The sequence below is a fragment of the Pyxicephalus adspersus genome, chromosome 8, assembly GCF_032062135.1.
Source record: "Pyxicephalus adspersus chromosome 8, UCB_Pads_2.0, whole genome shotgun sequence".
In the NCBI taxonomy this organism is placed as follows: Eukaryota; Metazoa; Chordata; class Amphibia; order Anura; family Pyxicephalidae; genus Pyxicephalus; species Pyxicephalus adspersus.
Genome location: NC_092865.1, coordinates 14,515,051 through 14,540,356, shown reverse-complemented (window position 1 = coordinate 14,540,356; position 25,306 = coordinate 14,515,051). Strand labels below are relative to the sequence as shown.

Sequence of the window (25,306 nt, the reverse complement as noted above, 5' to 3'; positions counted from 1 at the left end):
CATGAATTAAACTATTCGATAGGTGGTAGCTCAAATATTCTGCAATTTACAAAACCTGCAACCACCAACACTTTATTTTCCAGGGTCTCTGCTATCAGAAAACATATAATATTTAGAGGTGTTTGGTAATCTTCAAGGCTAAAATGTGAATTAAATTTACCCTGTTCATAAAATACAAAAATTATCCAACAGCGATAGACAAAAATGATAATTCCAGCCACATGACCTCAAATAATGAGCTCAGTGGGTAACATTAGGGCTTCATTTTTAAGGATTCTTTTCCAGGCGCTTTTTTTCTTTGGTTTGAATTGAGCTGATTGTCACGTGGTTTAACACTTCATCAGTGAACCAACTGGGTTTTGGGTGGCCTGACGCTTTAAGAATTCATGCAGAGCAAAATTGTAAAGAGCAATGTAGCACATTAACTGGTTACTGAGACATATGTAATAATTATATACTGCATCCAAGTTTAGAGTGAATTATGCTCCACTGAGCAGGGTGGAATTTCTGTATAATAAACATAGCCTAGGACGGCAGGAATGCCAGGGCCGGCATGCAGCCACCCACATAATGCATGTAGCTGACCGGACCGGCGTTCCCGAATCTTCTACATACAGGGTACCATAGGCAAAAAGGATACATGGCTGCAGGCCTTCCTTACAACATTTATTTTGTCAGTACAGCGACTCAGAGTACATTGACTCTCGCTGCCTGAAGATATGTGTACCGTCCTGGTTGATGGCGTTCTGTGAGGCATGCTGGCAGGGACTTTTTTTATGTACCTGGAGGCAATGAAATGAGCCAGCTTTTCTATAATGCTGTCTATACCAATGACCTGCCTCTAACAAAGTTGTCTGAAGCCGTCCTGTTATTCAACATTGAAAGGTTTACTGCCTGGAGAAACTGTATAAAAACAGTCGGATACGGCTGATTTACCTTGCTTTGGTTTATGGGAATCTGCTTTGTTTAGATATGTATTCAAATTTGATCAGTTTACAGTAACTCTGTATCTTAGCTGGGGCTGCTGAGCTCTCTTACTGCCCTAGGCAATCATGAATGATGACACCAAGCTTTGCTCAATCCTCCGGAGGAATCAGAGTGTGGAATTGTCTGCGGTTCTGGGAACAGACTTCTTCCATGTATTTACAGGATTTAATGGTTGCATCATCACTACAATAACATCATTTTCCAGCATTCTCCACACTTATAACCCTTTCATGGGTCCTACGGCCCTTCCCCACCCTGCAGTTTTCTAACACAGAATGCATTTTGTCCCCTTTTGCACTGCTTCTGCCACAGTGTTTACCCATCATTCTCTCATGTTGGTGCAGTGTTCTCCTCAGCCCCTTCTAGCTGGGTGCACCGCCTGGCAATAACCACTCAGCTGTTTTTGGGTAGATACTGGAAAGTTGGGTCACAGTACCACCCACCTACAGATTCTTCCCACCCAGCTTGAAAAACATTCTGGGAAGAATACAGTGGTGGCTGTGCACCACTTATATCTGTGGTGTGGTGCTGAAGGCCAACCCTGCAACTGCTTGGTGAGAGAGTAGAGATTGGTGTGGACTCTAAACCAAATAAATACATTTGTTGTGTATATTTTATATTGCATTTGCAGTTGAATTCTAGGTATTTATATATGTACACGTACACCATATTTACTCATTACATATGCAGACTGTACTCCTTGCTTAGGCAGTGCACATATATTGCAGCTTACAGGTTCTCTTTCCAGTTACTCAGTGCTTGAAAATGAATAGGGTTATAGGTGGTCTAACACCCTTACTTTATTCTAAGACAACCAGTTGGGAAATAAGTGGGGGGCAGTTGTCTTGGTGTAGTCTGTCTTTCTGCAACCATGCAGGGCAAGAGAAGTCTGTAACTGCAATTCCTTGTTAAGGAACTAGATGCTATTGTTCCTTATATATCACGTTTGGACCAAGCTGTGCCACTTCACAAATGAGTATACAATTGGTGTCTGCTGGAGGCATGCTACTACATACAACGCTAATTGAGGGGCAGGGGTAAAGCTTATACCCTACCTTGAGCCTCATTCCTCCCTAATTTCTCATAAATAATAAATATATAGTCAGGTATTAGTATCAAGTAGCTAGTTGGGTGATGTTAGTGAATGCATATTGTCTAATTTCAGGGTAGGGTTTAATCTTTTGTGTTGGTAACTCAGGGATTTGGAGTTCCAGTGACTCCAGTCATCAGAAAGCCACAAGTCTAGTCATTTCTGGTTCCAAGCTTAGTTACGTTTACTAAACAAATAGTTTATGAACACTAAGTACATAGGGATAATCATTTGACTTCCTTGTGTGTGAACTGGTGGATCGTTTTAGAGAATGAAGTGACTAAACTGAAACTAAGCCTCCTTAAACAATGCAAAGTAATTGTATAGTCCTGTACCTGGAGGCTCTGTATTTGTTTCCTGGGTCTTATTCATTGTGCGTGCACCCAGAAAAGGTAAAGGGTCATCTAAGTGTAGAAGATGGCCACAGTGTAGACCAATGTTTCTTGACCTTTATAACATGGGGGGAACCCTTGAAATAACTTTCAGGTCTTCAGGGAACCCCTTCTATATTTGCTGTATCCACAGCTCACAGTGGTGGTCATTGGGAAGAACTTCTACTACATTGGCAGCCAATGGGAGGAATGTCACCTATACAGATAGCCAAAAAGATCATTGGGGTCACTTAAACTGACCTGAGAGCCCCAAACTGCTTATTTCTCAAGGACCAAACTCTTCGGTAACCACCCAAAAACAGCCGGGTGGGTGCTGAAAAGTGTCAGATGGTGCGCCCAGCTAAAAGTGCCTGGGGAGAACCCTGCAACCCCTAGCAACCTCAAGAGGAACCCTAGGGTTGCATGGAACCCTGGTTGAGAAACCCTGGTGTACACCAATAGCATTCTGAATGGAGAATAGCTTGGTCTCTAATTGCTGATTACCTGGGACCGTATTTGAAGTATGTGCAACTAGAGATCAGTAACGTTACCCAAAGACATGAAGTAAGAATTTCTGATGCAGAGACCTTAGTTCAAAGGATCCTGACATAGGAAAGATGAGCATATAAACCAGGGGTCAACTTCATTGGACAGGACTAAAGTTAAGCTAACCATGTGTGCTACAATTTGATTGTCCAAAAACTGCTAGCTGCTATGGGGTGTGTTTTTAAATAGTGAAAACTTAAAGAGTGAAGATATTTCTCAGAGATTATTCAGAAAGAGATTATTCAGTAACCACCCAGCTGTTTTTTGGGTGGTTACTGAAGAGTTGGTTCACAATACAGGGCCACCTGCCTAAAATTTTCTTCCCACCCAGCCTAAATAAACTATTTCTGGGTTGAACACTATAATTTTATTCTTTCCGTTACATTGAATTGAGCTACACTCACCACTTTTGCTCTATTCAATGAAGCGGAAAAAGCTTTGTTAATAGAAGAGCTCTGTCCATGTGACTTTTATGGGTCATTAATTCCTGGTATGCTGCCCAAGCTTTACAGTCCCCAAGCCGGTTTAGGGAAAAGTTAATTTGTAAAGCACATTACTGATTGAAATGTGCCTTGCAACCATACTCCTTTTGACGTGAACCCTTATGTGATTCATAGGACTGCCTGATTGTGTACAGATTGAAAGGACTATTTAGGTAGGTGACATGTCAAGTAGTAATGGTAAACCTAAGGAAGGTTGCATTGCTATTGAAGATTTCATTGCAGTTGGATTACAAACCATGTGGCAAGCTTTTGGTTTATGGATTATCAGATTGACAAGAGCATTGCACTAACAATACTAAAAACTCATCTATCCTTAAAGTCATCTATAGATAAAGATTTACATAGTTAGGTTGAAAAAAGACATCACATTCCACAACTTTGGAAATGAACATACGAAAAAAACAGCATGTTCCAGATAACACTATATATGCATCAATGATCCAGGTGAAGGCAACAAAAAAATCTTATAAAACACGTTTCAATTTACGCTTACAGGGAAAAAATCCTTTCTGATCCCATTAGGCAATATAATGATCCCTGGATCAACAGTGCCCGGTGTTATTCCTTTTAAACGTTAATACTGAGATATATTCTGTGCTTCTACAGAAGCCCCCAGGTTTTTCTTAAAGCAATCTATAGTAGTTGCTAAACCAATTCTTAAGGGAGCCTGTTCTACATTTTTACAGACCTTACAGTGAAGAATCCCTTCCTTATCCTGAGATTACATTTCTTTTTCTCCCTCTTATCCTTTGTAATGACCTTAAAGTGAAAAAATTGGGAAGAGAGTTCCTTATATGGACCATTTATATATTTATACAGGGTGATCATATCCCCCCTTCAAGGGAGAATGGATTCAGTTCAGCTAATCTCTCCTCATAGCTTTTATTAGTTTAGTTGCCCTTCTCTGCACTCTCTCCTTTCCCTTTTTGTGAACTCCTTCCCCAAAACTGGGGAAACATGAGATGACAATTGCCTGGGTGCAATCTCCTTCTTTATGTGTCTCTGGATATAGTTGTTCCCTTGCTGATAATTCAACTCCTGCTCTTCCTTTACCCAACTCATTTAACTAGGCTAGGTTCTGCAGATTGCAAGGCCACACTTTGAATTCTATGGGCACCTTTATTGGGGCAAAAATCTTGAAACATGATGCACATGATCACAAAAAGATACACACATTGGCTACAAGAGAGTGCTGCATGCTACAAGAGTATGGTGCCATATAACCAGATTTACTGCTGTGTTTTGATAGACAACACAATGATGTCCCCAAGAAGCTGTGGGTGAGTGGCAGCCCCTGTATTGTGACCCAATTTTTCAGTAACCACCCACAAACAGCTTTGTGGTTATTAAAAAGTGCTGGGTGGTGCTGGGTTTTGGGGAGAACACTAAAGTTTATCTAACGGATAGAGACTTCCATGTTGTTGGAGCTTTAGCTCTGTTTCTTCAGCCTTTCTTTGTTCTCATTGCTTATTTCACAACCTTATTAAATAAAGCAGTAGGAGTTTATTACATACAAAAGTCATGGGGTGGTGACAGGCAATTGGTGGGATCATGCTCATTGATAAATATGTGTTAAAATAACCTATTATAAGAGTGAACTTCAGCGGTGCTGTTAGGCTATTAAACTGTGTCCAATATAAATCAGCAATCCAGTCATTATCTTCAGGAACTTCTCTATTTAAGTTCCCCTTTCCTCTCACTTTTTGTAATTGTTTCCGAAAGTTAAAACCAGCTAGGGTTAAACTCTATATCAATTTTTTTTTTGTTGCCTTTTATCCATTGTGTAGATTTGTCACTGTTGTCACGGTGGATAAGCGTTAAACAGGACAGAAAGTCAGGCTTCCTTTTTCTTATTGTACTTGGTGATCCTGAGAGTTCCTTATGTCTTCTTGTCTTAAGGTGACAACACTACCTTACTTTTAGCCTGCCTGGAGCAGGTTGTCACCCCAGGACATCCAGTGCAACTTTTTTATGTTTACAAACAGACTTATTCTGTGCTTGCACATCCTGCTTAAGCTTTTAGAACTGGAAAGCTTTTAGGGTCATAGGACATTTATTTTCATACAAGTTGGCTTGGAAGCTCATGCACAAAGCAGTAGCGGAGGAAGCAACAGCTTTAATTCCATGCATTTACGGCTGAATGCCGGGTCATTTTGACTGGCATAGATATGGCACTTGCTGAAGCTAGCCCACTGTTTCTTGCCTATACAATCCTTTTGCCTTGGGAGGATTATCCCCGTAAGTTTGCTCACATTAGCACTTTATTTGGCATTTAGGCTTTTACAGCATTGTAATAGAGGTGCTGTAGGTATGAAGCGTTATAGTCTGCTAGCAAACAGCTTCCTAACTCATTTAGAGAAACATGTGCAAGCACTAGCGAAGCACTGGAAAACCCAAGCATTACCATTTACTGAGGTTTCAAAGCGGGTTCATAATACGTTTCTTAACAAAAAACTTTCCAGTGTCCTGACTGATTCCCATGAAAAATGTAGTACTGTATGGGAACCTTGGCGGCAATACTCTTTGTTGAACGTGGGTCTTGGCTAACTAATTTTGTCTTCTGTTTATATGAGGGTCGCTGAAATCAGTCCCTTTTGTCTCAAGTTTCTCTGATTATTTAACACAGAACATGCGGTCTTATCAATTTATCCCTTCCCCTCTTTCCCCTAAATACCCCTTTTATTCCCCCTTGTGTTGTTCTTTCCTTTTTCTTTTTTCTGTAATTGTTTTGTCATGACTAAAGGTGTCATCCATTTCTGTGTTGTTTTTCTAGTTTGTACACTTGATATCTGTGTGGACTAGACTTTTTTTTACTGTATGTTATATTCATTTGTTTTTGTTATAAAACTTGTTAAAATGAATAAAAAACTATTGAAACGAAACATGTGTAAGCACTCTATGCTGCTCTTGGCTTGCAGGAAGGACTGGAGCTTCCTTAGATGATTTAGTTTTGCAGCTGCAGGAGGGAGTTAGTAGTTTGGTATGGGATGGGCAGCGTTAGGGGGCAGTTGGCATAGTGTCTTTTCAGTGGGCATATGTGAGTTTTTATTTTACCTTATTTTAATGTAGGTTTTGCATTTTAACATGCTGTTTTCATTATTTTTTTGTATTAAATATGAAAAATGGTAGTTTGGCCACAAGACGATGTTTTGCTTTTTATTACACTCACTTAACCTCAGTGCTTTGTTGGAATAGGACTTCAAGAGCAGCCATTGGTGTATTAAGGTGCAGGTAGCCCTGTAATCATTATCTTTTCTTTGTTACATTGTACAATGCTGGCCCTTGTACAAGAAGAGACATATCAAATGTCTACATACCATCAATGCATATGCTTATCTCAGGTTAATGAAGCACTGAACATTGATGAAATAACTATGATCACATGTTCTGAAACTTGTAAACTTAATAACAAGAAAACAGTGGTAGCACCTATATTTCTGTTCTGGCAGGTTGCCTGAAATAGCTAATGATATATAGGCTGCATTGGGGTGTTCTGGTTTCAGAGAATTGGTGGATTCATTGATTTGTATTGTGAGTAGGACCTGTAAAGCACAACCATTGTGCAGCACTGCAGAGCAGGAAGTAGAGCCTAAACATGTAAAAAGCAAATACTAAGTTGGGCTCATAAACAAATAGAATTTCAAATTAAAGAGAGAAATAAAGTTTTTTATTTTTATTTTATTTGACAGGTCACAAGGTAGGAGGCTACAGCAGAGCCGTGTATACATTTTATCCAGAAAAAGTGTTAGGTTATTCTACAGTCTAATTAAATGCTAGTCTTAGGAGATTTAAGCTACGTACACACGTCCAATGGTTCTCGCCCGATAATCGGCTCAGGGCCGATATTAGAGGAGAATCTGGCTTGTGTACAGCGCCCGACGTCCGAACGACCGTCGTGGCGGTTTCACGGACGACGAACGATCCTAATGCAAGGGAAGGGGGAGAGCGCACAGCAGGGTGCCACTCAGTTGTTCTCCCCTCTGTATAGAGCAGAATGGGGCTGTATGTACGGAACTCGTTCATGCAGCGTGCAGTCTTTTGTCGTTGGAAAGGATTGTGAAAGATCCTTTCAAACGACAATAATTTCACGTGTCTATGCAGCTTAAGAGTGAGAATTGGTGGTGCCATTGTTGTGCTGCTCATTGTTCCCCTTGCTGGAGGCTCTGACATGGGAAAGTAAAGCCTGGCCTTTACCAAGATGCCCCCATCCATAAAGAGACACATTGGACCTGATTTAATAAAGCTCTCCAAGACTGGAGAAGATAGGCGATTATGGGGGTAACTGGTTGATCAAGCAGACCTGGGATTCATTTGGTTAAGGACTGAAAACATTTGCTAAATAATAGGATATTATTTTTAGGAAATCTATTTATGGTTTCCTGCATCATCCAGGTTCATCCATGATAATCTATTTTCTCCAGTCTTTAATAAATCAGGCCCAGTGTAGAACAAAGCATGGTAATTTAACCATGGGGAAAAGGTCAGCTACTGGCATTACTGGTGACTGGTACTTTGTCCACTCTTTCTTTAGTTGGTCATATCTTCAGTTCCTCTGTAAGGCTGTGTCTACACGGATGTTTTCCCCAGCGTTTAACCTGAGGCTTTAGAAGCCCATGTTTGAAATTCCTGTATATGCTAATGGGCTAATCTACACCAGGACGTTTTCTTGAAGCATGTTTTTGATCATTATGGATAACCTTCCTTGCAATGTTTTAAAAATTAAAATGCAGTAAACACATCCATTGATTTCAATAGGGCTGGTTTCCCACGTTTTTCTGTGTTTTCCATCGGTTTAAAGGCAAGCCTTAAAAATGCTGGTAAAAATGCATATAAATCCATATAGACGCGGTAGGAACGTTTACATGTGTTTTTAAAACCGTCCATGTAGACCCAGCCTAAGAGTTACACTTTAACATTAGTTAACTGAGAATGCACACACTTTAAGAGACCCTTTTGCCTGAAAAGTCATTTGGGCATTTGTTCTATCCCCAGCACCTACATGAAAAGTTATATAGAGACATAAAGGTTGTAGTTAATAAGCTAGGTCAAGAGACTCCCAGAAGAGAATTGGGCAATGACATACATGGAGGGAGGAGGCTGTCCTAAGAAAATGACTTTTCCTGGAGTGTTAATACCCTAGAATAGTGGTCACCAACCTTTCCCACCTCACAGACCACTAAATCCAAAAAATCTGGACCGGACATGCACAGGGAGCCATGTATCATTCAAAGGGTCCATAAAAGTTGTGTCCACAGCCCCGTGCTACTGTCCCTCCAGGATATTTAGCAAGCAGGTGAGCCTGCGATGAGAGAGTGAGCAGGTTGTGTCCATACGGGGGGCAGAGCCGCGGACTGCAACATTGTTTTGCGGACCACTGGTTAGCGACTCCTGCCCTAGAACAGTGTTTCTCCACGCTTGAAATAATTTTCAGGTCTTCAGGAATCCCCTGCTATAATTACTATATACACAACTCACAGTACATGCTATGGTCAGTGAGAAAATAGCCTCCTACATTGCTGGCTATTGGGAAGGCTGCCACCCTTACTGGTAAGCTGGTAAGTAAAAGATACTGGTAAGCAAAAAGATCACTGGTATCTATTAAAATGACCTGGAAGTCCCAAACTTCTCATTGCCCACCATCTGGAGGAACCCTAAGGTTCCACTGACCCCCGAGTGAGAAACACTTCCATAGAAATTTTTAAAAGGCACATTGAAAGTTAATACAAAATTCTTTATGAAAAGGAAATACCCAAGTTTACCTTCATGGTTTTGTGATTTTACCAGCTTTTTTTAAATTGGTGAGAAAATGTCTTTTAATAATATATTTCATGCTTGGCCACATAGGTGTTCTTCCTAGCCGTAGGCAGACTATGCTCATCCCTCTTTTTTCATGTAAAACATAACACTATTCACCAGCAATGAATGCCTTCTGCAAGCAGACAATGGCACAGCTGGAAAGGTCCCAGGGGCCAGGATGCCAACAGCCAGCTTTTTGAGCATTTTCTCTTGCTGTCAATAACAACACATGTTCCTTGACTCCATACAGTTGCCCCCCTTGCCAACTGCCTCCTGAATTCAACATTCACCCCTGCAGCAACAATTTCTGGGTATTTGCATAGTGTTGGTTTCACAACCGAACCTTTGCTATTTGATGATTTTGTCTATTTCACAAGATCTTTTTTTTACACCCTTTCCATTTAGTATCTCTCACAGTTGGATACCGGTGCTTTGATGTGTCATGTTCTGCATTTGGAGAAATTTAGCTAAGTTTAGATGTGCAAATAGTATAATCAGCATCCCACGTTTTATCTTTTCCTGCCTCCATTTAGATAGACACAGAAATGCATTATTGATTAATGCTGAGAGCAATCACATGCCCAAGCTTTTCCGAGTAGACTGAGCCCTACTTCTGAATAATAGCTTTATGGCATCTAACAGCTCGCTGCTGGAAAGGTCGTGTTTAAAGAAGAAGGGATGGAACATCCCAGAAATCTATAACATATCTTCATCTTTTGTATGGATACTTAGTTTTTTTTCTTTTTCTGAGGCTGCTTTTTTAAGTTTTTTGTACTTAGAAGTCTTTGCACACAATTCAGTTACATTGAAAAACAGCCTATGCCCATACTATGTACACACGCCAGATGATTCTCCGATATGAACAGTTAGGCTCAGGAATCTGAAATGTGTACAGAAGTTGCCCTAGGTTCTCCCCAGGCACTTTTAGCTGGGCGCACCACCCGGCACTTTTCAGCACCCACCCGGCTGTTTTTGGGTGGTTACTAAAGAGTTTGGTCACAATACAGGGGCTGCCACCCGCCTACGATTTCTTCCCACCCGGCTTAAAAAAATCTCTGGGTTGAGCACTGAGATCCATGAACCACCGAAGGGAATGACTGCTATATAAGTCAATAGAAAATATCACAGTGGGATGCCACTCGCTCGTTCTCCCTCCTCCCCTCTCCATAAAACAGAAGGGTGCTGTGCATACAGTGCTCATTCATTCATCTGTCACTCTTTTGACGTTTCCAGTGTCAAAAATTAAATGTGTGTACGTGACAGGAGGGAATGCAATGAACAAATTTGTGACCAGTACAGGTACCAGTGTTACCAAAAAAGTATAAAAATATAATGCATAGTTATTGCTGATTTTTTACTGTTGATTGGGATTTTTTTTATACTTAAAAGCAATAAAAAACATCCAAAAAAGCTCTGCCCACCATTTTTGAATGTGAAATTTTCTTCATTCCTATAATGGCCACAATCAACACTTTTAAAAGTACAGGAACGGCAGTGCTTGAGTTTCCTGAAACAAGCATCACTGATCTGCATTGTGGCCTTTTCCACTTTCAAAGTCACAAATTTTATTTGGTGATGCTAAAGGGCAGTCATGGCGATCACAACTTTATTAATGCAGCAATAGTATTTCCACCGCTGTAGTTATCACCAGTTTGTTCATGAACTAGTAGTCATATTTCATATATGAAAGTGGCAATCGTTGTCACTTATTGCCAATGGAGTGAACACAATGGGGCTGCTACAGCAGAATTTTTTTGAAGCTGGGTGGGAAGAAGCTGTAAACTGGTGGCCACCCCTGCATTGTGACCCAGCTTCTCAGTAACCACCCAAAAACAAACAATTGGTTACTGAAAAGCACCCAAAAACAAACGATTGGTTACTGAAAAGTGTAGGGTGGTGCACCCAGCTAAAAAGGCTTGGGGAGAACACTGCTACCATTTCCTACTTAAAAAAAAAAACTTTATGCACATCAGACCAAGGCTGGGTCAATCAACCTTTTTTGGTGTCACGTAGTACTTTCAGGCAATTGTGACAGAAGGAAGATTTTAGTACTACAAAAATACTTTAGGCTGAACTGCTCCATCCAACCCCTTTTCCCTAGGATAGGAAAATCCAAATATATTGGGAACCAAAATATTATTCAAATCATGACTGTTTTTGTAAGGTCGAGCTTTATTTTCCCCACTTCCTGAGCCATTGGTCGTAGAACTAAAGGTGGCTTCAAACAAAAGATCAAAGGAGAATGGGACCAAACCTGATTTGTACGTAAGATCCTTTCCTTGATCTTAGTACATATACTCTATAATTGACCATAGCCATATGAGGGGAAGCAGAAAGACGTGCAAGATGTGCACCACTGATTCTGAATATTAAATAGTGGCAGCGTTTGCAGCATAGTGGATTACTATACAATGCCATGGAACAGCTGTACTAATGCCGTGTAATGTACTAATTTTCACCCGAGATCCTCAAGAACAATCATCTTAGGCGACAAAATACTATCGTCTGTACAACGCTTTCAATATACATTGATGTAAACCTTAATGGTCACAATGACAGCATCTTTCAGACTTAAATTACCCAATTTTGGACAGATTTATTTTATTCTGGAAGCATGCTGAGGGCAAGATTATATGAAACTGGAAATGATGCCCACCAGGACTCAGGATGCAGGAAGCTGCTTTTTACTGCTGATCACTCAACAACCATACATATTAAAGTACAAGTGATTTCAACATTGAGTCATTCTGTTCTACAAAACTGCAATCCGTCTTCACATTTGATACATTCAGTTTGAATGAATGTAAGCAGTCAGGTTTGCAGTAGATTAGCAGCATGTATTTTGCTAGCTCCATACCCGCAGCTGTCGCCTTCCTAGCTGGTGAAAGAGGCTGACACCACAAATCTGCATTATCATCCCCTGGATAATTAGATAAATGGATCTCAGCTAGTGTGACAGAAATGTTTGTGAGATCAGGCACTGATGAACAGAACATAAGAGCCTCTCACAGATATGTGTATGCTGAGACAATGGTTTGTTCTGTGCGATGAAACACTCTAGTTAGAAATCTCTTCCCTGGCATGAACATCTTGATCATATGACCATCTCCTTTGGGCGCCAGCAGTCTCTTGCCACGAGCAGGGGGTGTCATAGAGCATCAGGGCTGATAGAATTGTTATCCGTCAGCTGTATCACTAACAAGAGGCCTGTCTGCCATCATCCTACATATGGAAAACCGTGACAGTCAAATAAATGACGAACACCTGAACCCTGCTCAAGATCATTCCTGGTATTTGTTGTAAGCATTTCCCTAAAGAAATATAGGGACCATTGCTGACCTTCCAAAATTGCTGGTTGCCTGGTTTTTAGGTAGCCTCAATACGTTCCGAGTCACTGGGATGCAGGCCAAAGTAATAGAGGGATTTATTTAACCTCCCTAGCGGTTCATTTCTTTCCACTTTTTTATGTCTAAAAGCAGTATTGTTTTTCATGAAAATTTATTTTACAGTATAATAAAATAGTATGAGCATAATAAAGTTTGAAACACAAAAACATGTAAAAACAATACATTGAATAAATTAAAAAATCTATAAATTAAAAAAAAAAAAAAATAATTAAAAAAAAAAAAAAATACACATTATACTCATACTATTATATATACTTTAAAATAAATGTTTTTGAAAACAATGTACTGCTTTTACACATAAAAATCCAATGTATTGCACCCATATACAGTAATACAGTTATTTTGTATTGAATGCAATACAAATGGATTTTGAATTTCCCGCCCCGCCGGCAACTTACACGCACCGGCGTACCGGGAACTCCCCGGTGACTCATCAGATGCAGAAGCAGGAAGAAGGAAGAAGAAAGAAGACGGAGATCGCGGCACTGGACGGCGCGGGACGCTGGCAGATCAAGTAAGGCTCTATTTACTAAAACCTTCCCAGTGCTCAACCCAGAACTTTTTTCAAGCCGGGTGGGAAGAAATTTTAGGTGGGTGGCAGCCACTGTATTGTGAACAAACTCTTTGGTAACCACTCTTTGGTGCTGAAAAGTGCCGGGTGGTGCGCCCAGCTAAAAGTGCCTGGGGAGAACCCTGCCTTCCCTTGAGTTTACATACCCCGAAAGTGACTTGGGGATACCACTTTTTTAGCAGCTTTTTTCTACCCCGAGTCACATTCAGGGTTACCTCTAGGGAGGTTACTAAAGCTCTCCAAGACCGGAGAAGATACACTCTTATGGGAGAACATTGGTGATCTAGCAATTCCTGAAAATTATTTCTTACCTGAACTCAGAATTTTTACTTACCGCCCCTTTAATTCTTAACGATCAAGAATTAACGAGAGCACAAAGCCTCCCAGGATACCAAAGTCACGCATCCTGGGAGGCTTTGGGCAGCCCTTTCATCAATAGAAAAAAAATGCAATTTTTTTCCCAATCTACATCACCAATGTTGTGTCTGCGCAGTGCAGGATTGGGTGACGCAGGAAGAAGAACCCAGAAAAAGAGAGCAAGGAAGAAGACGTGCCAGGTTGAAGACAGATACCGGGACAACGTGGGACCCAATGGAAGAAACCTCCTGACAGGTAGACTGCTTTGGGTGATCGAAGGTAAGTGTGATTTTCTAATAATCGGCAAATGTTCTCAGTCCTGGCCAAATCCATTGCTGGATCACCCAGGTTCTCCAATTATAGTCTTTCGTCTCTGTTCTTGCAGAGCTTTAATAAATCAGGTCCAAGGCGCTTAACAAAGTGGGCCAACATGACAAGCAACAAGCATTTGCAGAATTAAATTTGTGGCCTTTCTCTCAGAAAAGCTTCCGGTTAAACTGAAGAGTTGGTATTTTACACACTTGGAGCCTATTCACACCACAAAACAATGAGTTGCAATGCATTTTGATGCATGGAGGTGCAATGTAGGGTGCTTCTTTAAATTACCAATTTAAAGAATAGACTGCAGATTAACTTGTTGCACATGAAAAAAAATGTAGACTGCATTTTATGCACCTCATAAGATACCGTGCTTTGTGCTGAACTTGGGTGCATTGCAGCTCATCTGGTCTGTAGAAGTGCATTAGGGTGCCATTTACAATGCAGGATACCATAACACACCAAAATATATCAGGTGCATTGAGGTAACACATATATTTAAAGGGTTTTACTGTGGTAGGAATAGGCTCTCAAAACAGAAACTAAAAAAGCAAAGCAAAATGCATGTGAGTTACCAAAGTCAATGCAACTTTTTTTATGTGTATTTGCAGTTTTGCAGCTTTTGCACAAATTTACCGCAGGAGATTTCACAGGCACACAGTTAAGAAGTGATCAGCTTTACACTGTCCCAGTGCTATTTTAGTGCAGCTTAGGGGGAATGTATGAATAAAGCTGTCTAGTTATAATAAATATGACTTGTTATCATTGCCTGGCTATATACCAGAATTATTAATTGTCCTCCAATGAGCTTCCACATGAGCCTTCTTATTCTGCTAATATTAGTGTGAACCCAGAACAAGTATTCAATAATGACTTCAGTCTGTCTTTACTGATATTCATATTTTGTGTCTGGTCAGTGACTCTTGAAACCTAGGGGGTCAGTCAGCCACTCATCCAGTAGCAGCTCACATTTTAAGAAAAGTTACTTTAAAGACAACCTATATCTTCTGTATTCTCCACATAATTTTTATGGGTCCTGGGTAAAAAGAAGTAATAGGCGGTGGTGGCCCTTGTTTTGTGACTCTCAGTAACCACCCAATACAGCCTGGTGGTTACTGAAAAGTGCCGGGTGGTGCACCCAGCTAAAAGGGCTTGGGGAGCACAGTGATCTAAGTTGACCTTGGTGATCCAGCAATCCTGGGGGTGTCTGGTTCAGGACTGTAAACATTTGCCAACTAATAGCAAAATATTTTTAAATCCATTCCAGGTTTGATGGATCACATATGTTCTCTCATGATAGTCTATCTTTTCCCATCTTGGAGTACTTTAATTGATCAGGCCCAATATCAGCTTCTACCCTTAAAAGGAACTCTGGTATCACACAAGCATTTATTTTTTTGGCAATAGTTAAGAGGGAAAAGAAGAATGCACAGGCAGTCCTAGCAGGTCAGAAGACTATGATCTAATGGCCAGCTTTCAATAACTTGCATTCAGTACTGGCCCTAACGTATGAGCTCAGGCAGGAACTGATGGAAATGGCTTTGTGTTCTGTGTAAAGTGCTCTAGAATATGTTGCTATGATATAACAATAAAATGAAAGTTGTTTATGGGCACTTTAAATGGACAACATTATAAAGAGTGATCTCAGAGCCTCCGGACTCTCTGACCCACTTAGGTATTGATGTTTGTTCTGCACTGCAGTCCTGCTCCGTCCAATGGAATGGAGTACATTGGTCTTGTGGCTGCGCTGGATTTATGGCCGAGCCCAGTCAATTAAAGTATTTTATGGCTGGGAGAAGAAATATCTTCTTGTATTAGAACAAGGTCTTTGTTTCTTTAAGGTATAATTGATTTATTTGCTCTTGATGGAAGAGGAAGTGCATTCTTCTGGAAACTCTTGGAGATGTTACAGAGAACAATTAAGGTGTATTTACAGCGTTACCTTTCTGTTTCCTTACTTTCTCCCTACGGAAATTCATAAAAGAAAGGAGTTTATTAGGACTGTGCCAAGAACACCTGTGTGAATAGGCTGTGGTGGGGGAAATCTCTTTTTGATTTGGTCTAGCAGCTTAAAGAGAACCTTTCATCAATCAAAATAATTGCAAGGGAAAGCACAACAAATCAAGTCTTTTCAATCCAAAGCTATAGTCTTGCATAGTTGTACAGGCGTCTCTTCCCTACTGAAATATCTTACAGTATATACCCAAATATAAACTGATTTGAATATAAATCAGGGTACTTATTTTTACATGAAATACAGGAAATGACTTAGACTTGACTATAAACCCAGGGCAAAAAATGCAGCCATCACGTCTAACATTGGCAGAAATGGCAGAAATGGCAGAAAAATGAATGTGAATAAACATTTCTATGTGGTGGTATTTTTAAAACATTTATTTAGAAGTGAAAAAAATGTAAAATCACATGGGCTCAGCATAATAATCAGTTAAAGGTATTTTGTACGTTTAAGTAGTTTATAATGGGTCATTTGCTCTTAAATGCTCTTTTGTGCATTATTCTTGGCCACTAGAAGATGGCTCTGTGACCACAGGTAATGTTTGTAACAAACTCATGCTCATGACTTTACATGAGGACACAGCTCCATCTTCTGGTGTGATCCGAGTATAAACTGAGATTCTCTTTCTAGTGACATTTTGAGGGCATAAAAATGTATACTTTTATAACTGGTAGTAACATATGACATCAATAGGAACAGCCAGCTACAACTGAGGTACTGGTAGGTGATCACTAGCTTATGTTGTTTTTTTCTGTTTAGGTTCCACATAATCTTGTGATGGCAATTGGGAAACTTCCAGAGATGATATGACGAGCGGTTCATGTGAGCTGGGTACGGGTGTCCACTGTATCCCTTTGACACCACATTGCCGTGTCACTGGCCATCATGCCATCCTTGCCCAATGAGTCTGGTATGACATCTGTGTTTTTGCATTCCACAGTCATCTCATATTCGTCAACATTTGTTCTTAGATGATTGCTCAGCCCTATTTATTATTGCATGTCTTTATTTTCCATAGCAACCAGATTAACTGCACCGATTGCTGTGAAAAAAAGTAACCTTCACTGAAACACTCTTAGATAAGATGGGCTTTTTATGGATAAAAAGGGAAAGTTCATGCTGCCAATAGCAATCAACAAGGTTCCTCCATTGTTTTTCTTACCTGTACTTGAAAATGGCATCTTAAATCTTTTTGGATGGTGTGGGCAACATTGACAGTTCCCTTTAATAAGTCTTTAGACATTATAATTATTACACAGTATTTATATAGCGCCATCATATTATGCAGCGCTGTACAGAGTCCATAGTCATGTCACTAGCTGTCCCTCAAAGGAGCTCACAATCTAATGTCCCTACCATAGTCATATGTCTTTAATACAGTCTAAGGTCATTTTTTGGGGGGGTTAGTTAGCCAATGAACCTAACTGTATGTTTTTGGAATGTGGGAGGAAACCGGAGTACCCGGGGGAAACCCACGCAAACACAGGGAGAACCTGCAAACCCCTGCAGTTATCCGCCTTGAAACATAAGACTTTTATGTGATGCTTTTAAATGTACATATCTAATTGCTTTCTGTATGTATTAATGGGAAAATATGCAGTTGTCTGCAAAACTTACTTAAATAACACCATTATTAGAGATGCTGAATTGTTTTAAACCAAAAGGGCAGCTGAGCATGACACCCAAGGACTTCCCCCATACCATACCCATAAATTTTTTTCCCCACTGGCCAGAAATGTAAGGGGTCTTTTAATACATCCCCCTTACTTCTGTACTGTACATTGTTTAAATTGCATTGTCATAACTGCTGTACAATCTATATAGCATGTTATACAGAGACCCCTGTAAACTCTAAAAACTAGGCTGTGTATCGCTAAGAACCGACCCCTGCACTCTATACGTTATGCTGTATATTACTTAGACCTGATCTCTGCACTGTATATGCGATTCTGTAAATTACTTAGACCTGATCTCTGCACTGTATATGCGATTCTGTAAATTACTTAAACCTGACCTCTGCATTGAAGTGTACGAATAGTGGTACCAGCACCATTTATAAATACCTTATAACAATATTGTTGCAGTATATTTTATATGTTTATATGCAGATTAAAGGCTTGTCTATTGATTTGCACATTATCTTAGTTCCAGCAGATCAGAATCAGGTTAACCACCCCAGGACCTGTAACTTTAAAAACAATTAGGTTCCCGTATCTCTCTTTAGGTCCCATTAAAGTGCACCTATCGCTGGGTGAGTACCAGGTAAGTGACATAACAGTTCCAAAACTGGACACTAATTGTATTTTTTTCTGTTTGTAAGATCGCCATGCGTCCTCCAGCTTATCATTAGGTTCAGCTTTGCCTTATCAGAGCAATGGTTCAAACAGGAGAAAGATCAGAAAGAAGAGGAAAAATGGAGTCATCACAGCAAATGTTTCTGGAACTAAATATGAGATCGGTAAGGGCTGGAGTATGTGGGCCTTTTCCTTTTTTTTTTTTATATTCCTTAAAAAAAATATTATGTTTATCTGTTGACATTATTAGCTGATGGTTGGACACAGGAGCAGAGCTGTTCTCACAGAATACCCTTGCTTGAAAAAAAGTGTGCTGGTATCCACCTAAACTATGTGTTTATGCCAAAATTAAAGGCCATCTTGTAGAAAGAAGCAGTCTGCCTTTAAATGCTTGTATGCACTGTGGGCTCTAAGGTTTAGAATTCCAAGGACAGGGCCAAAAATATTGGACCTCATATGTAGATGCTTCAGCACATGGCAGCGTCAGAATATCTGCTATGATGGTCTTTCTTCACCCACTTTTTGCAACGGAGTGACGCCTGTCTTACACCTACTAGCTGTGCACAGGCATATTCCACTTTATTCCATTTAGGATTTATATGTATAATAAAGGTAACCTATTGTAAGAGAAGTGTGGAGCCAATCTCTCTTGTTGAAAAAATGCTCCAGCTATATGTGGATTCTCTTGAAGTATTAACATAAGAACTTAAGATTTTTCTGATATACATTCTTATACTTGGTGACTCAGAAAGTACTTAAATAAAAGCACAAGAGCTAGACATTAGAATTTTCAGTAATGGGCCTTTCATTATCTTCTTCTGCTTCTTGCAGTCCGTCAGGTAATAGAAGAGATGCATTTTGTGAAAAGCCGGGATGATGACGAAACAGCAAATCTCATTTGGAGTGATTGTGCCGTGCAACATGAGAAGATTGCAGAGCTCAGGAATTATCAGGTATGGGAAGGGGCAGGAAGAGTCATGTACCATAAACCTCCCTTAGGGCCTTTTCCAGGGGCAGAAGGAGCAACTAAACATTTTATCAGTGGACAGGGGTCTGCATGGGCTACACAACAGGGGGCAGGGGTCTGCATGGGCTACACAACCCCTTACACCACATGCTGTTACATGTTTTTACACCTTCCTCTTATGACCAAGATTACAGACTCTGGCTAGTCCCCTCTAAACCCTATGTGCTTCAGAAACCTTTGGGTATTCATGACCCTGCCACATTGTGTGCCATTTTTTAGGTGGGCAAAGTTCAACTATAAATATATATATATAAATTTATATAAAATAGTATAGGGTCAAGGGAATTTTTCATTGGTGTTGACATGGAAAATAAAAGTCTACACACCCCAACAATCGGCACACAAAAGTTTATTCCAAAGTAGAGAAACAAAGTGCAACTCAGTCTTTTTGAAACCTAGGCAGCCAATACAACTAAGGACTTGTATAAAATTATTGTATATTACATTTATGATATTAGCTTTATATACACTTTTACTAGAACAAAGAACAATGACTATATGCAAATCGCAAAAAAAGTAATTGGAAGCAGATTTCTAAGTGTGTACTACACTTAGTGGAAAAAGGATGCTCATGTATTATTCACCAGTGTTTTCTTCTTACCATTTCAGAGGATTAACCATTTCCCAGGTATGGGAGAGATCTGTCGTAAGGACTGTCTTTCAAGAAACATGACCAAGTGAGTCCTATATGCTGATGTCATGTCATTTGTGGAGGAAGAGCGTGTGGGGCAGCAATGTCAAACTGGTGTATTCCTAATACTGCTTTGTAACTCCCACCTAGTGTAACGCTCCAGATGTAGTTATTCATAAGTCTTTGCTTCATTTCGTAGGTAAAGCCAGCTATGAACTTCTCATATCCACTTCAATGTTAAGAGCATAGAGTAGGCATTTGATCAGCAGTTGGCAGGCATTAAGCTTCCCTGTGCCTGCTTACATAACTACCGGTATGATTTAGCCCTTAGTTGGCATTGTACATGTTTTTTGGTACCGTGCAGGTCTTTGACAATTATTATAGATTTATATAGCACATTCTGTCGCGCTATAAAAGTTTGTGATAGTACAAAACCCACCAGGAGTGGGTCAAATGCAGGTCAGAAGGTGGCCATTTGCATGTCAAATGCACCTGTCAGTGAAATCTGAATATTCTCAAATGAGTCTCAAACTGACGTCAAACTGATGCCATACACACAATCCCAAAGCCCATCCACAGAGCCCCTTAGACTGGTAACAGAACTGTTAACAAATCCCTTTTTATTTTCTTTTACATGTAATTGTATTGAGTTGTATTTAAACAGCTACGTGCATTGTGTTTTTCAGAATGATCAAGTGTCAGCCTCATGAATATAGCTTTATTCCTCGCACCTGGATATTCCCCGCAGAATATACTCAGTACCAAAACTACGTGAAAGAATTAAAGAAGAAGCGGAAACAAAAAACCTTTATTATTAAACCTGCCAATGGTGCAATGGGTCATGGGTAATCTTACATACCATTACTTTTGGTTATACAACAGAATATTCATGGATTATTTGTTCTGTCTGACAAATGTCTTAAAACATCAGAGGTCACAATCAGGATTACTTTGGCAAAAAAGACGAATTTAAAGTGAACCTATCAGCCATTTCAAACTACAAGATGTTTGGACTGGTAAAGAAAACAAGTGAGGCCAACTCAGGATGACCCCCTGCTACTACCAGCAGGCCTCTGTTTTGTTGCAAAGAAGTACCAAAAGCATGATCATTAACATAAAAAGAAAATACATGTATTTACCTAGGGTTTGTCAATTTGTTTGGCCATGTTTTTATTACTAACACTTTCATTCTTTTATTTTTGATTTAATCAAGACATTTCTTTACATTGCTGCTGCAGCTTTGTCTGTTGCAGACATGAGTAAGAGCTAGGTGCGGAATGCTTTCCAGGTTCAAAGCTACCTTCATTACCTCAACACCTGCCCTGCCTCTAAAGACTCAATTATTGAGTGGGCCAGTTGGGTCGAGCGCCAGGGGCTAGACCATTTCTATAGGGTTATTTCCTGTTCCTGACTTTTTTGTAGCAAAAGAGGTTAACACTGTGAGACTGAACACTGATGGCATCTGCTGTATAGAGTGTTGCATGCTCAACAATCTCTTTCCTGCCATACTGCTTTAAGGAAGCATCTCCCTGCTTCTCTTGATTGCAAAGGACCATTTGGAACTTCAGTATTCAGTCCATTCCTTCCGTGTGTCATAAGGAGCCACCCTCACCTACTGCCAGCTGTTCTGGTTTTGTAAATCTATACATTGCCCTAAAACCATTAACTTTGTGTCTATTTGGTACAGAAACCATATGTTCCCCATGTGGATCTAACAATGTCCTATCTTCACCCATCTTAAGCTTATACCAGTGGAGGATGCCCCCGTTTTTTGAGGACACAACCAATGAGCTCAGTTCTTTCTGGAAGGTGCTTCCATGCACTCTATGCTGGCTATGACTTTACTTGGGCATACAAAACAAAACCTATAAAAAACATATATTATATAAAACCTTAAAACATATTCAACCACTGTTGCAGTTGATACATAGTTTAATAAGCATGACCTTCAAGGGACAACATCTTTTCAGATTGGCTCTTGATAACAATATCAAGGATGGTGCCCCAGCTTTCTTAGTAAGGAAGCCTTATTTATCCCTGATGTCCTCAGGGACTCGAGGCCTGTGACGTCTTTCCCTGACTGGTAAGAAACATCTTCTTGTCTCTAAAACCCTTGACCTCTACTTTGAGGCCCCCACAAGCTTGGCTTCTACACCCACAAAGTCCAAAACGTAAAGTCTGCCAGATCCTCAGACAAGCATGCGTGTATGGCATGTACACGACTAGGTAGACAAGCTTCTTTGGCAGGAAGGTGCACATCTACCAGGTAGTTCCTGGCTTGGTGATTTCAAATTCCAGTTTTGGAGTCAGTTAAATTTTCTCTGGATGCCAGCCTTTCAGAATGAGGAGAAGTCCTAAGCATACAATTGGTGCAGGGGATTTGGTCAGCAGAGGAGTCTTGCCTTCAACCAACAACCAGCAATCAACATCCTGGAATTTTGGGCATCTTGGTTGTCTCTGCAGTGTTGAACCAACCAGCCTTTTAATTTAGATTTAGTTGGACAATGCCAACTAAATGTGGCATACTTGAATCATTAGGGAAGAGCCATGATCTTGCAAGAGTCTTATGAGGTAGATTGATTCCTCCCGTGGGAGAACTTCACATGAAATTTAGAGATATATTGAAGATCAGGGGCACTGGATGTTGACCAGGTTTAACAGTAAAATAAACAGGTTTGTCTAGAGATACAGGGATCCTCTAGTGGAAGCTTTGGAAGATCCCATGGGACTGTGGGATCAGTACACCCGGATTTATTCCTTTCCACTATTGAGAATTCTTTCCTGTCCATTTTACAGAATCAAGATGCAGGGCATTCTGGTGATTCACATTTCGCTGGACTGAGCCAGATAGTTAAAGTATATCAACTTATTACAACTTCTCACAAACTGTCCACATGCTCTTCTATACCAAGTACTGATTTGCAATTCTGCTTTACACTTACTGGTGTTACCTGCATCGGTTCTGAGGGGTATCTTTGAATCAGTGATTCCTGTAATGCTAAAGGCCTAGGAAGATTATTTCCTACAATCAGACATAATTACTTGGTGTGAGCCATGGGGACTACTGAGGAGTTTTTCTGTGGGACAAATATTTTCTTACCTGTTGTTGGGTCTGGACCAGCATTTGGCTTTGAGCACTGTTAAGAAACTGGTTTCTGCCCTTTTTTCTTCTGTTTCATAGATTACTGGGCACTGACTGGGCTTCTGCCATGTAGCTCCTCTCATCCATTCCTCAGCGACTTCAGGAAATCTAAATCAAGTTCTCACTGTTTGAAAAAAAGACATTTAACTTATTAATAACACTCATCCCTATACTCTTACCCACAAGTAGGTGTTGTTTGCAGCCATCTTCTTTGTTAGGGGAGTTTATAAACTGCAGGCCTTATTCTGCAAGAGGCCCTTTCTGGTTATGCATTGGGTCGAAGTAGTTTTGAGGACCAGGACTTCCTCCATCCATATTTGGTCTCTCTGTGTGCATTCTGCAAGATTTCCAAATTCTTCTTAGGCTTTTCAGCAACAAGCAACTTCTCCAAATTTGCATTCTCTAAATACTACCTGGGGTATATTCTGACTTCTATGACCTTGGTTCTTCAAATGACTTGAGCTGCAGGCTTCCCTCAATGGATGAAAGAAAAATTGGGGTATTAGTGCTCCACATATTATCCTCTCTTGCTGTTTACCGAGGAACATAGGTCCTACCCAGCTATGTTTATGAATATGTAGTCATTACTACTTTACTACAAAACTGAGACCAGCTGCTAGTAGGAAGGGTTATCCTGGGCTGACCTGTTGTTTTTTATTTGCAAGTGTCTAATGCTTCTGCAGGCAGCAGAAAAACTCAAAAGTAGAAAGACTTCCATTGACTCCAAGAAAAGTATTTTACAGTGAGTACAGAAATGCTTTTTTTCTATTATAGATATATTAGAGGTCAATCCCTCTCCTAGTTGTCAACAGAACAATTTTTCCACTGGAAGGTTAATCATCACTTGGTCTGGTAACATTTTAAAATTGTGGATTTCTCATCACTCCATTTTTTTTAATCTCCTGATGATAAAGTTGAATTATTTTATGATAGAGAAACAAAAAATCTGTAGAGTACTATTAGGTATATAGGAGTTTTCAAAGAAGATTGGAAAGATAACACAAAACAACAAAATACCAACATAAGATTGCCCAAGACGTATTACAAAGTTACCTATAATGTATTTAAGTATTAAAAATCCTTATATATAAAGGAGACAATTAACTCCGGTGTATTAATCAAAGCAATAAAGGAAAAACACAGAATTACAATCAATAACAAATAAATAACTCTGGGTTGACACCGTGTAAATAAATAAGCTGGGTTTGAAGAAGCTATATGGGTGGTGGCCACTGTATCATGATCCAACTTTTTAGTAACCACCCAAAAACAGCCGGTGGTTACTGGAAAGTGCCGGCAGGGACAGTGGGACCCCTTATCCAACAAGACCACCAAAATACCCTTTAGGTCACTGACCTCTCAGAAAAACAAAAGACAGGAGCTTATGACCTGGACTTGTGAATGTGAATAGTGCATTTAGTATTTAGATAATTCAGATGTCAAACTGTGAAAAAATATATATTATTATCTTATTAATACATTGCTTTATGTCCAGGAGCTGCTATTAGAAACTTCACTAAAATTGATGGTTTTAAGTGGAAAAACTTCAGTGGCTAAATTGCAAAATTCTGTAAATGTACAGGCAGGTACTATAGACCATTAAAGTATAGGTCTGCTTTTAACTAAATTAAGCTAAATTGCACCAACTCCTAAATGTGCTGCCAAGGCAACAATTACAGTAAGTGTGCCCTTTACAATGTGTCAGAGAAATAACTAAAGCCTTTCCTCTTTTTTGGTGTTTTCATTCCAGCATTTCTCTAATACGAAACGGAGAAAAGCTCCAGGCTCAGGATCATCTAATTGTTCAAGAATATCTCGATAAACCATTCTTGTTGGAAGGCTACAAGTTTGATTTGCGTATTTACATCTTGGTCACTTCCTGCGACCCCCTGAGGATATTTCTATACAATGACGGTCTGGTCAGGATGGGGACAGAGAAGTATCATCAACCATCGGAGTCCAATCTGGTGGGTTGTATAACTTATTATTAAGGTTATTAAACAGGATTTATATAGCGCCAACATATTAGGCAGCGCTGTACATTAAATAGGGGTTGCAAATGACAGCGTATACAGACAGTGACACAGGAGGAGAGGACCGTGCTCCAAAGAGCTTACAATTTAGGGGTGGGGGATAACACACAATTGGAGGGGAGATATGTAGTGGTGGGAAGTGGTAAAACTTTTGAATGCAAACCTATTTTGTTTATTCATTTTATTTTATTGTACAAAAACCAGCCATGTAATCTA

General features: G+C 40.0%; 1 protein-coding gene across 4 annotated transcripts in view; it reads left to right on the top strand.

Moving 5' to 3' along the window:
- TTLL7 (tubulin tyrosine ligase like 7) overlaps nt 1–25,306 on the top strand; it is a 121,968-nt gene that overhangs the window by 7,248 nt on the left and 89,414 nt on the right. For 2 of the 4 annotated variants that reach the window (XM_072419555.1, XM_072419553.1), the window contains exons 2-7: nt 16,723–16,873; nt 18,284–18,421; nt 19,089–19,210; nt 19,894–19,961; nt 20,602–20,760; nt 24,808–25,024. In XM_072419555.1, coding sequence (XP_072275656.1) covers nt 16,849–16,873; nt 18,284–18,421; nt 19,089–19,210; nt 19,894–19,961; nt 20,602–20,760; nt 24,808–25,024 — 729 coding nt within the window. In that variant the 5' untranslated portion in view covers nt 16,723–16,848. The remainder of the gene's footprint in view (nt 1–16,722; nt 16,874–18,283; nt 18,422–19,088; nt 19,211–19,893; nt 19,962–20,601; nt 20,761–24,807; nt 25,025–25,306) is intronic. The other 2 variants (XM_072419554.1, XM_072419556.1) reach the window with 2 other exon arrangements.